This window comes from Solea senegalensis, linkage group LG5 (assembly GCF_019176455.1).
Source record: "Solea senegalensis isolate Sse05_10M linkage group LG5, IFAPA_SoseM_1, whole genome shotgun sequence".
NCBI lineage: Eukaryota > Metazoa > Chordata > Actinopteri > Pleuronectiformes > Soleidae > Solea > Solea senegalensis.
The window spans coordinates 8742844-8756664 of record NC_058025.1 but is presented as its reverse complement, the minus strand read 5'-3'; the positions used below and the strand labels follow the sequence as shown (position 1 = coordinate 8756664).

The following is a 13821-nucleotide window of genomic DNA, read 5'->3' as shown; positions in this document are numbered from 1 at the left end:
GTAGGAACACACGGCAGCGGCGGCAGCAGCAGCAGTCCGGACCAGGTAGTCCCCCCGCAGGACCTGCACACACCAACGGCGCCCAGACCCCCACCGCCAACGCCATGGCACAAGCGGCCAAACATCTCCGCAAGAACAAGGATTTAGAAGCTGCGGCAGAGCAGGAGCGCAAGGAGAAGGAGGAGGAGAAGTTCAAAAAGAGGAGTCGCTCACGGGATAAAAAGCGCAAGGTACTGGGACTACTCCCAGGTCGGGTGGTCATGGGTGGGGTGAGGTGTTGGTGGTGGGCTGATGGGGGAGGGTATGGGGAGTAAGGTTGAAATGCCCCCCCACCCCCACCTTCTTTCTCTATCATGCTAAGCTGTGGTCAGGGGTTCCGGGGCACACATGGAAACCCAGTCATGAATGTGTGTTTCTACTGTGTGTGTGCACACGAGTCTCCCTGACACTCACATGTATGTCCTGCACATACAGACACGGGGAAACGGTACAGCACACTGCATGCTTCCCGACTCCTCTCGACTGCTTTATACCTGCTTTATTGACTGTCCTGTCTGAGCCGTCTGATAAGGCAGTGTAGTACTCTACCTCTGCCTCTGTCCCTCTCCACATCTCTCTCATCCCCTCTCTCTGTCCCCTCTCTTTGCTTTGTTTCCACACTGCGGTATCATGTCAGTGAGTGAAATTCCACCACAGCACCAGTCTCCCACAAAGGACGGTGGAGCTTTTCCTCTATTTAATGTTTGTAATGACCGCAGAGCAATACCTGCAGGCTTCCTTCGGTGCGGCCAATCCCAGGCAGAGCCTGAGCGAGCAGTGGGGCTGGTTGTAAACAATAAATCTCTCATTCACTGCAGGAACGGACGGTGTCACCAAGTGGGTCGACTTTATCCCTTTGGCTGCTTTTCGCATTTCACCCAAACTCATTAATGAAAAATGAGTCATCTGCAGATTGTGCTGTTGTGTATTGGTGGCAAGTTGGCCCTTGGCGACTGAGCACGAGTCCAGTCACCCTGTGAGCCTGCACTGTGCCAGGCAGGCTGTAAACCAATCTGATGCTGATGCAGTAGAGACAGTGTTATGGACTCAGCTTCCTCTTTCACTCCAGAGAGGAGAGGCAGCATTGAAATGCTGCTGCCAGGGTTAGATGTTTTTCTCTTTCGTTGTGCTTGTGAGAAGGCTTTAGAAGGTGTGTTGGTGCAAAAGTATAGATGGGATAGAGACAGCAAGAAGAGAGAGGGGGAAAGGAGGTATGACTCACATGTACCTGGGGTTGTTGTATCTCAGCCCAGTCTTTTCAACACAGACAAACATGCTGCCAGTCTGTGTGATGACTAACCTAAATCTGTGGCTGGGGCTGTCACTTCTTCTAAAAAATTGAGTTTGTGACAAGATATTTCCCAAGTTTGAATGGGGTGACACCTCTGTGACTCATATCCACCTCTGCCTTCATTAAGAGACAGATACTATTCATGTGTTTGCCTTAGCTGAGACAAGGGAAGGGAAGACCTGCAGCGTTGACAGTATGAATGAGAATTCTGGTCTGATGCAGCCCAACTTTGACTTACAGTGTGTAGGTTCAGAGAATCCCCCCATCACTTACATAACCTGCAGCTTAAGTCTTTTAAATAAGCTTCCTGACTCCCCTCCAGCTTCCCCTCCCAACCTTGCTTCCTTTACTTAACAGCAGCTTACAGCCATTTCTGCAGATATTCATACTGGATGCTTCCTCATATCTCTCCCTCTCTCCAGTTCCCCCGTTTTTGTTTTCTTTCCTGATGCCTGCAGCTAACAAGTCAGAAAATGACATGACCGGTTGTAGCAGAAAAAGAAAGCCACCGTTGCACATGGTGGTTGTTCTTTATTTGCCTCTCGACACCTGTTTTATCCTGGTTTTCCATCAGTGTTGGCCGACATCTTGGAAATGCCCCTAACCTCGCAGTATTGGCAAGGTCATCACTTTGCAACAGAGCCAAAAAATGTTAGTTTTACATGTACATTTCACACACTAATAATTTTGTTACCTTCCAAACAAATGGACTTCTGCTCCCATGTTTACTGAAGATATTTCATTTATCCTGCATGTTTTGAGTTACCCTATGACAAATCACTTATAGCCTCCTGTATTGATCTTTTACATGCTTCATACAGAGAATTGTTTCACCTTTACAGTGGTTGATTAATTGTTGCTCAGGCATTTCCGGCACTGTAAATGGATGGCAGTGTCAGTCGGTCGCTGTGCGCCATCATGTAATTAATATCCTTTGGTTGACTTTAGTCTGATGAGTGTTCTGCCCTCTAGGGGCTGCTCGCTGGTGTTTTACAGTCAAAACACTGTAATTTAATTTTAAGAAATGAATTCTAATTTAAGGATCTGTTAAAGCCATTCATTGATTTGCTCACTACTTTGCTGACCCGCTTTATCATTTCCATCTCTTTAATCTACTGTTGGTGTTTAACTTGAGTATTTCCTTCTCCGTGGAGACACAAATCAGGTAACAATTAGTCATCAAAGGGTGGATGTGCCATTTTAATTGGCTTCCTGGTGTAGTGGTATAATACAGCACAGGTCAGGTGCTGAGTACTGGATAATGTTGTCCTCAAATTACTTTTATTGATGAGTTTGCTCCTCTTGAAAAATGAGCTTTGTCGGGATGTGAACAAAGCCCTTCTTCCACGTCAGCAGCCATTTTCACCTCATTCTGTGTTTGTGTTTACATCTAAAGCTGCTTTAGAGCAAAGTGGTTCACCTGACGACAACAGGTCTGAAGTATGGAACATGTGGGTAATTACTGGCAGGGATTTTTCAATCAAACATAAAAACAACTTCCAACTTAAAGCTCCAGTGTGTAACTTCTGCTGCTCCACACCTGGTGAGCCTGCAGAGCTTTGTGAAAGGGTGATTCTCGCTCCATATTCCAACCATTCACTTTCAGCATGCATAATATCTCACGATCTCACTTGTGTTTCAGAGAACCAAGGTTAATTCCTTAACTTAAACTTCTCTCTTTCAACATTTGTTTCACCTCACTCATGTTTCGGAGAACCGGGGATAATTCCTTAACCTAAAGTTCCCTGCCACTTCCCTCATTTGTGATATAAACTGCATCACTGCGTGTCACCACTAGAGGTGGGCGATGTTCAAATTGACAATTGATTTAACCAATTAAGAATCATAAATTAGTTCAAACTTCATTTTTGACAGTCCTAATTGGTCTATACAATATATAGTAATAGTATTCTTTAGCAAATTGGGGATTTTGTTTATATTAATGACATTTTGTTTGAAACTCTTTCTGTATTTTTACAATTTACATAGTCTGTAAGCAACAATCAAACAATGAATTATAACTCGGACAATTAAAATCAAATCAAATATTTAAATTTAAATATTTAAATATTATGTGATACAAGGTGACATAGAATGCTTGTATCACATATATATGTTAGTTATGGAGGTCTACTTACATATATTAACTTGTTTTCATGATTAAAAACCTCCTAATTGCTGCAAACGAGCAGATCAAAATATCTCCTCACTGACGCTCTCCTCAGCTGCGCTGTTTCAGACCAAAACCACACCCCTAGAATGTGGACTGTGTTGTGCTTGGACAGCCAACGAGAGCTTTCCCATTGTCCTGTGATTGGCAAGGTACCTGGAAGTGACGTAATAGATAGGCCAGCTCTCAGATACACAGCTCCCCCTCTGGCACGGTGGATGCTCTGCATCTCAGCAGCTACAACAAGAGTAGTTCTTCTTCTTCTGCGGTTGAATGTACACAACCGGATGTGCCCGGACTAGTGCCCGCACCAGGAGGCGCTACGGTGGTGAGGATTTTTTCATGACGATATCAAATTAAGGAAGTGCCTATCTGAAACTTTAGGGTTTCATAAATGAGGTAATGACGCAGATACACACACAAACGCAGCGTTAATTGGAGCTTCCGGTCTATGTGGGCTTTAAAGGATATCGACTAAAAATCGTTATCGTAAAAATGGAATCAAACAGACATCGAGATGTTTGTTTGGACGATGGTTTGACTGTAACAGACAGTAACAGTGTTTTATTGAAAAGTTAAACACTACGGCCATTACAACTTTTAACAGTGAGCTCAATTTGTCTTATGAGCTGGTTGTAAAAGTCACAAAAGTTTTTTCAGTCCGGCTCTTAATGACCATAATGAGACCTGCTGTCCCCACTGTAACCAGTTGTTTCACTGCTACAATATGTGAACATTTTATGGTGAACTCCCAGGCTGCTTTACTAATCCAGTAGTAATATGGATTTCTCTCTGGTGTCATTTGCCTTTGGTTCCTCTGGTTGAATGTGTGTAAATTGTTTTACAGTGAACACTAATCTGGGAACTCGTTCCATCCATTGACAAAAAATATGCAAAAGCATATTTTTTCAAGCTGATTGGCATTGTATCATGTACAATACAGCAGTTCAAGAAAGTACAAGTTCACAGAAAGTTTGGCAACACTGTATTATGGTGAAGTTCTTGAATATCTTTTCGGGTGTTGCACTTTGTTGACGGTCCCTGCTCTCCGGTCTCACTGATGACTGCACATAGGTCTGGGCGATATACCGGTAGTAAGAGTTATACCAGTATATTTTTGAAAGAGATATGTAGTTGAGACAATATCGCCATACCGGTATATTATATATTATTATTATGTTTCCTCGCGAACACTATTTAATAAAGCCGACTGCTTCTCTCTGAGCCTACAAGCCTAGTTCAGATGCTCAATCATGCATTACATGTACGTACTACGTAGTGTTCTCCCATCCACGCTACGCATCACAACAGACATTTGAACGAAAATGTGGCGGGCACGGTGCAGGTGGAGAGTGAGCAGTTGGTGGCTAAGAAAAAGAATAATGGCGCTGTTATGTTCCTAAACAAATTGTGTACTTTTACTCCGATACATTTTTCTTAACCATCTTCGTTACTTGTTAATACAAAATTAAAGTTGAGCTGATGATGTAATGCCTGTTTGTTGTCGGTAGTTTTTAGCGGCACCAGCTGTTAGCTGCAGATTTCGGCTCCAAGTAGACTTAGAAAACATCAGCGGCTCGTTGTTTACCGTGTCCCACACCGAGGCTGTGGTCTCCGAGTTTCTGGTCTCCTGTCTCCGGGTTTCTGTTGTATGCTCCGGGCGCCAAGTTTCAGCTATCAGCTGTTTCAGCTCTCAGCTCTAACCCAAGCGGCCAACCAGTGAGCTAGCGAACTAACCCGCTTTGTTCAAAATATCGTTATAATATCGTATATGCATAAAAATATTGCCATATCAGTTTTGGTCCATATCTCCCAGCCCTAACTGCACATATAGATTGGTGTAGTTTCTCCGGCTCTTTTTGATTAAACAATGTTGTAGCTTGTTTGTCTGCGTTGCTACGATTCAAAAATATGTCTTGCATGTGTTTCAACAATGTTTCGTTTAAATGTTATTGATCCCGGACGTTCAAAGCTGTGATTATCTTTTCTAAGTTTACTTAACGTACAGTAACTTGCGTTGGATGGAAGAAATCAAAACTGGATGAAACCGGGAAACGCTCGTTTCCTGTAACACTACAAGCCCCGTTAAAGATATCACTTCTCAGCACAGGATGTTATTAAGTCGATAATTGTTCACTCATTACCGAGTGATCATTGGAAGTTTTTAGTCTTATTTTTAAAGCTGGATCCTAACTGTACAATACTTAATCTAATTGGTTATCTGATTATTCTTAAATAGAATTCTATTGTTTTATCCCATTCAAGGGAGCATGTACTGGACTATATTACAGTAATGGTAGCAGTACGAGGATCATCAGAATAATATATGAAGTCTGTGTTTGACACAGCTGAAAGCTCATTATTAATGTTTACATATGACGTTTGACTGAGTGTTTTGCAGACTCATCAATACGATGAGTCTGCTCAGGATCATACATGATGGCTCTAATGTTGCTGTTCGTGATCTGGCACTCAATAGGTGCTGCTTCAGACTGCAGCCAATCAGGCTTCTGGACAGTAAAAGTCAGATGTACGGTGCTCTGGTTACTAAACAATAGCTGTGGTGCAGAACTGTGTTGCTAATCTGGCTGCAGTAGTGACACAGTGGCTACAGTACTTTCTCCATTTATATATATATATATATATATATATATATGCTGTATACATGTATATACGTGTGTGTATATATGTATGTGGCAGCAGTGGATCAGCATTCCAGTCTCATCCTCAGTTTGTCCTCCAAAAATCTTACCCACTCTCTCCCTGAACAGGAAGCAGCATCTTCACTGCTGTAGTGCTGTGTCTGTGTGTGTGTGTGTGTGTGTGTGTGTTGTGTGTTGTGTGTGTGTGTGTGTGTGTGTTCAGGATTGGTGCAGTGGATTAGGGCTGCAGCAATGATTAAGACCATCAGAGTCTAATCTAACACCTGTTTGTTCTCTCATTTTAAATGAAGCTGTCTCCAGGTCAAATATCAAATTTGGACATTGTTTTCCATATTGGCTCCTATAACGTTTAATTAGTAAAAATGTTTGTAAAGGGTGTTTTACGGCAAAGAAAATTCATATTGTGATAATTTTTCCATCCATCCATCTTCTATCACTTTATTCTCCACATGAGGGTCCTAATGAAATATTTGCTCCATTTAAAAGTTAGTAAATCACACATTTCTTGGTCCCGAACATACAGTATACATGCTTACAGTTTGTGTATGACATGAAACAACAGCAACACACCGTGTCACAGCTGAGAAGCTGAGAGCAGCACATCTGGCATTGACTTAACCAATTAATCAATAATCAAAAGTGTTAACGTTATATTTTCTGTATGAATCCAATCATCCCCTCCCTTCATGGGAGACCAGAAGGTGAGACTAATCCATACATGTAATTTCAACTGTGACATTTTTGTCCTCATCGCTGTCTTGACAAAAGTCCCTGTTTGGGAACCTATAAATGTTATACACACAATTTTGTTTGAGGGATGAGTGTGTGTGTGTGTGTGTCTACCCTGTGGAACCCCTCAGACGGATGACTCAGCAGGCCCAGGCTGAGGCACTCACTCATGCTGATAGATCCTGGGTGAATGAGTCTCAGTGAGTCCAGCTCTGGGCTCGGTACAGTAAGTGCTGCTGGGGCAGGTTGGCCAGTAGCTGCAGCCTTACTCTCCGGTAATTAAAACGGGAATGGAAGGTGCATGTGAGGCTACTTCTCTAGCCCCCACCTCTCTCTCTCCTCTCTTTACCAGGGCCACAGCATTTATTTATGAGCATGCAGAGACTGAGTGATTTTTCAAAGTAGCTTACCACATCCATTTAGGTCCCGTTTGATTTAAGAGAAAAAGCCAATTTTCAGTTAAAATAGGGAAAAACAAGTCATTAAATGCACATAAAGCATCCAGCAGACACTCCCTGTCTGCAGGGGTTCGACTTCCCCAAAATGCCAAAGCCTCAGGATATCTTAAAATAACAGTAATGGAGAATTGGAGGTTGATTCTTTCAGTTCAACTATGAAGATTCATTCATTCATCAAGTTCATTAATCTATCATAGAAGAAACCATTTTAACAAAACTTAAACTAACACATATGACTGCAGTGCTTTAAATAAAGCATTCACCTCGAGGTTGCGTTTGTGAAAACCTAAAAATATATACTATATCTGCTGTAACAGCAGTATTTTTCTGTGCTTGTGCGTCAGCTGCTTAAATCCATTTGTTTACAAGAAGTGCACATAATATGATGTGTCATATTAAGAGGGTCTTCCTTAGATTTTCCTCCTGGTGTCTCCCTCCTTGTCTCCCTCCCTCCCTTCGTCTTCCCCTCTGTCTCCATGTGGAAGATAGCGCTAATCTCTCCTCCCAATTGTTATTCTGATAGTGCAGCCCTTACGTAACTCCCTGAAACAAGAATTCAGAGATCAAAAACAAAAGAGAGGGAGAGAAAGACGGGGTGAATGAAAATGAGACGAGAAGGAGGTGATATCATCTTGGAGGAATTTGATAGGTCATTGCCGGACAGCTTGTTGTGAGAAGGAAAAGCTTTCGGTGTCTGTTACCCAACCTGAGCTCTTTCCCTTTAAGCCTCTGCTGGCTGATGAGAGAGGAGAGAGGAGAGAGGGATGGACAGGAGGAGGAATGGGAATCTTGGTGCAGTTTGATGTCCAGAGCTGTGATATCCTCAGACTCTGCAGCGTCTCCTTGACTGATTGTCTGGAACATTTGGTGTACAGCACGGCAATTGATTGACTGATTACTTTTGTGTTCAGCTTTAAATAAAAGATGAGATTCCTTTGCATGGGCATTTTACCTTATGACCTTATGATTTTTGTGCTTTCACGCTAAAAGCTTGAGTCAGTCATTTTTTTTTGTGAAACACATTTTAGTTGAAATTCTGCACACATACAGATAGTCATCAATAAATAAAGTTGTCTGGGGAAAAAGGATAAAAAAAAAAAATCAGTCTGAGAAGGAGATGTAGAGGACTACGTCCATAAGAAAATATCGATTGTCTGTAATGTCCAGACTAAGAAAAACCAAAAAGCAATTTGTTTTGGATCAGTGTCTCTCAGGATGGGTTGTAATAAATGATGCACTGGCTTTTCATCCATGCTAACATGCAAAAATAGCCCGGCAATATGTGAGCATGAAGAACTCTGCACAGGGTTAAAAAGACATTGGTACCACTCGGTAATGTTATCTAATGTGGCAAAATACACATGGATTTGGTGGATATTATATGAAGCATGCATTTTTTTTTTTGTGAGTGTGCGTGTGTGTGTGTGGGATATATAGTACTTTTTATAGGCCAGAGGTAGAATCACAGAGGAGGAGTGAAAGCGAAAAAGCAGTGAAATATCAGAAGAGATTTGGTGACCCCAGGGTGACTCTGCTTCCCTTCCATATTGGATGACAGGTGTCGTATTTTTCCCGACTGATTTGATGATTCCTTTCTTCGTTTCTACCAGAGGGAAAGAGGAATAATTGAATTGAAGCCCCTGCAGTACAGTAGACTCCTGCAGCACAGCTTCCCCGCTGTAATTCTAGGTTCCACTCCTCTGAGTTCAGACAATAGAGAATGTCTGATTCATTTAATACGTGGTGGAGGAGAACATTGAGTTTATGATTGGCGTCTGAATTTCCTGACTAAATCAAACCTGCATTGTCCAAAGTGGTGTCCCAGAAATAAGTCTATTTATGTTACAGACGCTTACTGGAGCTTTTAAAGGAAGGCATCAAATGTAGTTTTTATGACACAAACCATCCGCTGCAGATGATGACATTACAAAAACCAAGAGTTTGGTTTTAATTGTTGCCTTGGAGTATCTAGCTGTTCTCCCTGATGACAAGTCTTCGTTAGTCGAGCGCAGGTTTGTTGAGTCATCTAATTCTTGTGTCAGGTGTCATCACAGTGCTCTAGTATAAGACCAGTTATTAAAAGCTTAGCAATTTGTAAATGCCTTCATCTGAATCCCCTTGGGGGAGCAGTGGGGGGGGGTGTCACTGTGACGTGATCCTCTTCACTTTTTATCCCGATGATGAAGTGATACACCAACACTATGACAAGGCCTCGATACATACAGACTTTCCTCCGAAGCTACGCCACACAAGAGGAGCACAAGAACGAACAATGTTTGTTCACGAAGGGCGTTGGTTTGACACGGCTTCACGAACACTGCGTAGTGTCGGTTACTCTAGATACTTTTCGGTGATGCCGAAAAAAACCCAAACACTCTCAAAACATCACAAAGACATAAAGTTGACCTACTGGTCCACTAGAAACGGAGCCACCATGGCAACACTTTGCAGACCTTTCTGGGCTTTCAGTTGTCGCCACCATTCCAACACAACGATGTTCACTCTGGTCTTCGAACGCTCTTCATCAGCCTTTTTCTTGGCAGTAGCTTTCCCAAAAAACATCTTTTGTTTGTGATCAGCACCTGCTGCTGGCACCTTTTTCTGCCTTAAAGTTGCTGCAACTGTCTCTGGTGTTGTCTTTGGGGCCTTTCCACAGGTGACTGACATTTTTAGTTGTTGTGACAATGCATTAAATAATTGGTCACAATCGGGGTATAAATAGCGTTTTAAGCAATACGGTAAAAAAATGCTCCAGTAAATGATCTCCCACCTTACCTTTTAATAAGGGCAAACCTGAAACACTAAATTATTATAGTGAGCAGAGAAACCCAACAGTTCACACAAAGAGCAAACACTAGGCATCAGTTGATAGAAAAAACTAAATTTGTACACAAAGAACAGAACCAGAGTCAAATGTGCAGTCATCTTCCTTGACTGGTTGGGGTGAAAGGAAAAATGGGGGACAGAAGAAAGAGACCAGGCGCTGATATATAACAGTGGTATCAAGTTATAAATTGTATCAAGTAAACAGGACTGTTCTGATAGATCGACAAAAATAATGTGCTCAATTATTAATAGGTCGGACTTTTAGTTGAGTAAAAAGACAAATCCCAGCACTAGGTGGGTGTAGCAGGGCAGCTACAGCCTCAGTGATGGAACCGAGTTGTTTGTTTGAACTCCATCCGTCCACGTCCCAACTGTTAGCTCTGTAGCATCTTTGGCCACGTAGCATCTCCACCACAGAGCACCGCAGCGCTGTGTGCCCTTATAGCATCCTCCTGCCTGCTGCCGGGAAACAGCGGTGAGTCAGTGCCTTCCCTTTGTTCCAGGGTTACGATGCCAGACTAAATGTGCTGCCTTACTGTACCCGCGGTGAAGAAAGTAAGGGCCTCCCAGACATGAAAGATGGATGCTCTGTATTCACTGCTGTCCATCAGTGGCTCTCTTCCTGGTTGTGATGTGAGTGAGAGCACTGAGGCTGTTGTTCATAAACACAGTGCTTATATTGGGTTTTACGCCAACCCAAACAAACTGCTCCACGGGCTTTAATGCTCTGGGGTTCACTTCAAGTGGATTAAAGAAGCCCGGTGTGAACAAATCCTAAGATTCATCCATCACTCTCATCCATTTATGGTCTCTACTGATTTGGGAAGAAAAAAAAAAAAACCCCAAACAAACAGAAAAACCAAGATGGCACATACACAAACACCTGAGGACCAACGACCAAAGACTGTCTCATGTAAGGTCCACTCAATTCTGGGGCTTTTGATCATATCACATCTACACCAGATCATGTTGTCCACTTGTCAAGGGAAAAAAATGTTCAAATGACTTTCCAGCATTCGACAATGAAGCGACTCCATCTGCTGAGGGAGATCATGTGATTTGTTGAACGGCGCCTGACTTTGATAGACAGCAGGGACATTGTTTATATGACGCAGTACATAGTTTGCAATCTAAATGACTACAATCAAAACAGCAGTACAATAGAGGCAGAGGTTGCAGAGATGCAGATCTCACAGCCCGTAAAAAAGTCAAATCAAATTTATCTATGTGTTCCTAGATGAGTGTGTGTGTGTGTGTGTGTATAGTTAGTGTAGGAAGATTGTCAAAGGTTGAATACTGATGTGAGCGCTCTGCAGTCATGGTGTATGTCATCTCTAATCAGTACGTGTCCATTCACGGTCGAGTCGAGCTATGGTTGTAGCTCGACTTTCATTGGACTATTGCATACAGGCAGTGGTGAGGGGAATTACCTGAGTGAATGAATTGCGTCCACCTCGGTTTTCAGTTCAGCTCGCTGCTAGTTGTTATCGTTCAGAGTTGTCTCCGTTCACTTAAAACTATTCAATTCTTTACGCTGAGCATGAAATTGGTTTCCTTATCAGTCCTAAATAATGTAGCAGTTGTATTGTATTGTTTTTTTTGTGTACTCTTAATGTGCAATAGTAGCTCTACTCACATTATCTGCAATTTTCAAATCACAAGAGGCACAATATGTATTCAAGCCAAAATGTGTATATAATATATTGTCCTGACCTATACAATACGTCACTTTCTGTGGACAGAAGAAAACATCTTTGTTTCAGACAGATTTGCACACACAGTAGTCAGGGTTAGTTTTGCTTTGATTCAGTACAATTTCAATCAGACTAACATGTATACAGGAATTTTAAAAGCCCACTTTTAATTGGACTAAAGTAGAACATACCAATAGGCTGTTGCTCATGGATCTAGTGGATTTAAAAATAATATTAACTGTGTTTGAAGCCCCAAATCAACAATTACCTGAAGGTTTGAGGATAATTAAGTCAAATGAGAATTTAATTTCAGATGACTGTGGAACAATTACAAGTGTTGCTCAAGTATTACTAGGTTTAAAGAATCCCCTCATCTGTCCATCATCCACCGCTTCATCAGGGTCACAGGCTGACATTGGGCGAAAGGCAGGCTATAACCTGGACACGTCACCAGTCCATCACAGAAACAAACTTACACTCTCACCTACGGTTAGTTTAGGGTGTCCAATATGCCTATGTATGTAGAAAAAGTAATAGGGACAGTATGAGTTGACTGGATGAACCTTGTGTTAATAAAGGTTAATTTACATTTATATTATAAATTCAAAGGTATTCGAGATTTTTCCTCTTCCTGCTCCTTTTTTTGTTCATTGATGGTGAATAGTTTGGAAGTGTTGTTACATTTTTTACAAACTAAATAAATGAAAGAAATGATTATAAAGATTATATAAAGACCATGTATAGATTTGTTCTGATGTCATGTAAACAGTGAGCAATGTTCTTATGGAGTTCTTTGCACAAAAATTGCACAAAGGTGAGTATATACCCACCTCATTAATGCAGGTGACAATGGCATTAATCTTTAAAAATCACCATGTATAATTAGATTTTTTTTCCCTTTTGTGCGTGTCATCAGTTATTCATGTGGCTGTGTATGAGCTCACATGTTTATTGAACAGAGGCACGTGGGTTGTCTTGTGCCACAGGATTTAGTAGCGCGCTGGTGGGATAGTGGTGTCACCCAGCCGCTAATTGGCTGACCCCAGAGATTTTCCTTAAGCAGATGCAGAGCCTGGTGCCCAACCCCTTCCTTCCCTCTCTTCCTGCTCATAGAGTACATTCCTTCATTCGTCCGATAATCAATTCTCCTGCTTTAATATAGACTACAGCGTCCCCCCTCCCTCTGCCGCAGTTACTTGCAGCACATTGCAATGCTGCAAGATCATGTTTTCATGTCTTAACACCTCCCCCTTTTCTCTCTCTCACAGCCTCTGAGTTTGCACCAAACATTATAGATCCACGTTTAGAGGGAGAGAAACAAGAGAAATTAAGTGAGCAAGAGGGAAAAAAAGAGAGACAGGAGAAGGGGGGTGGGATGGAGCGTCTGTCATTTTTTTTTTTTCAGGCTTAATGTTTTCGGTCGACAGGGAAACAAAATGGGAGTATTTAGATGTGGAAATATCAACTTCCTCCACACACACATTAGTGAAACCTTTGATGAATTAAACAGCTATTTGTTCAGATAATGCCTCAGCTGCATTATCCCACCGCATGTTATATCAGTTTGAGTTGAGGAGAAGGAGGAAGGAGGAAGAAGGGGGGGAGGTGGTTGTTGTTGTTCCTTGAGGAAGAATCGGAGAGAATGCAGCAGCTTTACAAGGTCAACTGAGCCGCACGCTCCATCACATGTACACGCACATGTATGTGGAACTGGCACACACACTGTCAGCCAGCCCTTAGTCAGCACAGAGTTGGCCGCTCTGTGGGAGAGCTGGATGTCGCCACCTAGTGTTAGCTTAGAGGGCCTTGAAGACTGACATCATCTCATTCACTCTCCTCCGTCCTCCAGTCTGATTCTTGGCTTTCTGCACAATAGAGCTGCCTGAGCAAAGTGTCCTCTGTAATAATAGTCTGAATATCATGTCGTCTAAATGTACACTGTAAATAAGGA

General features: G+C 42.2%; 1 protein-coding gene across 1 annotated transcript in view; it reads left to right on the top strand.

The window, feature by feature from the left end:
• Positions 1-13821, top strand: part of LOC122769842 (ankyrin-1-like) — a 90657-nt gene continuing 76836 nt past the window's right edge. Inside the window, exon 1 of the mRNA XM_044026715.1 lies at positions 1-230. Within this exon, the coding sequence (XP_043882650.1) occupies positions 105-230 (126 nt within the window). The 5' untranslated portion in view covers positions 1-104. The remainder of the gene's footprint in view (positions 231-13821) is intronic.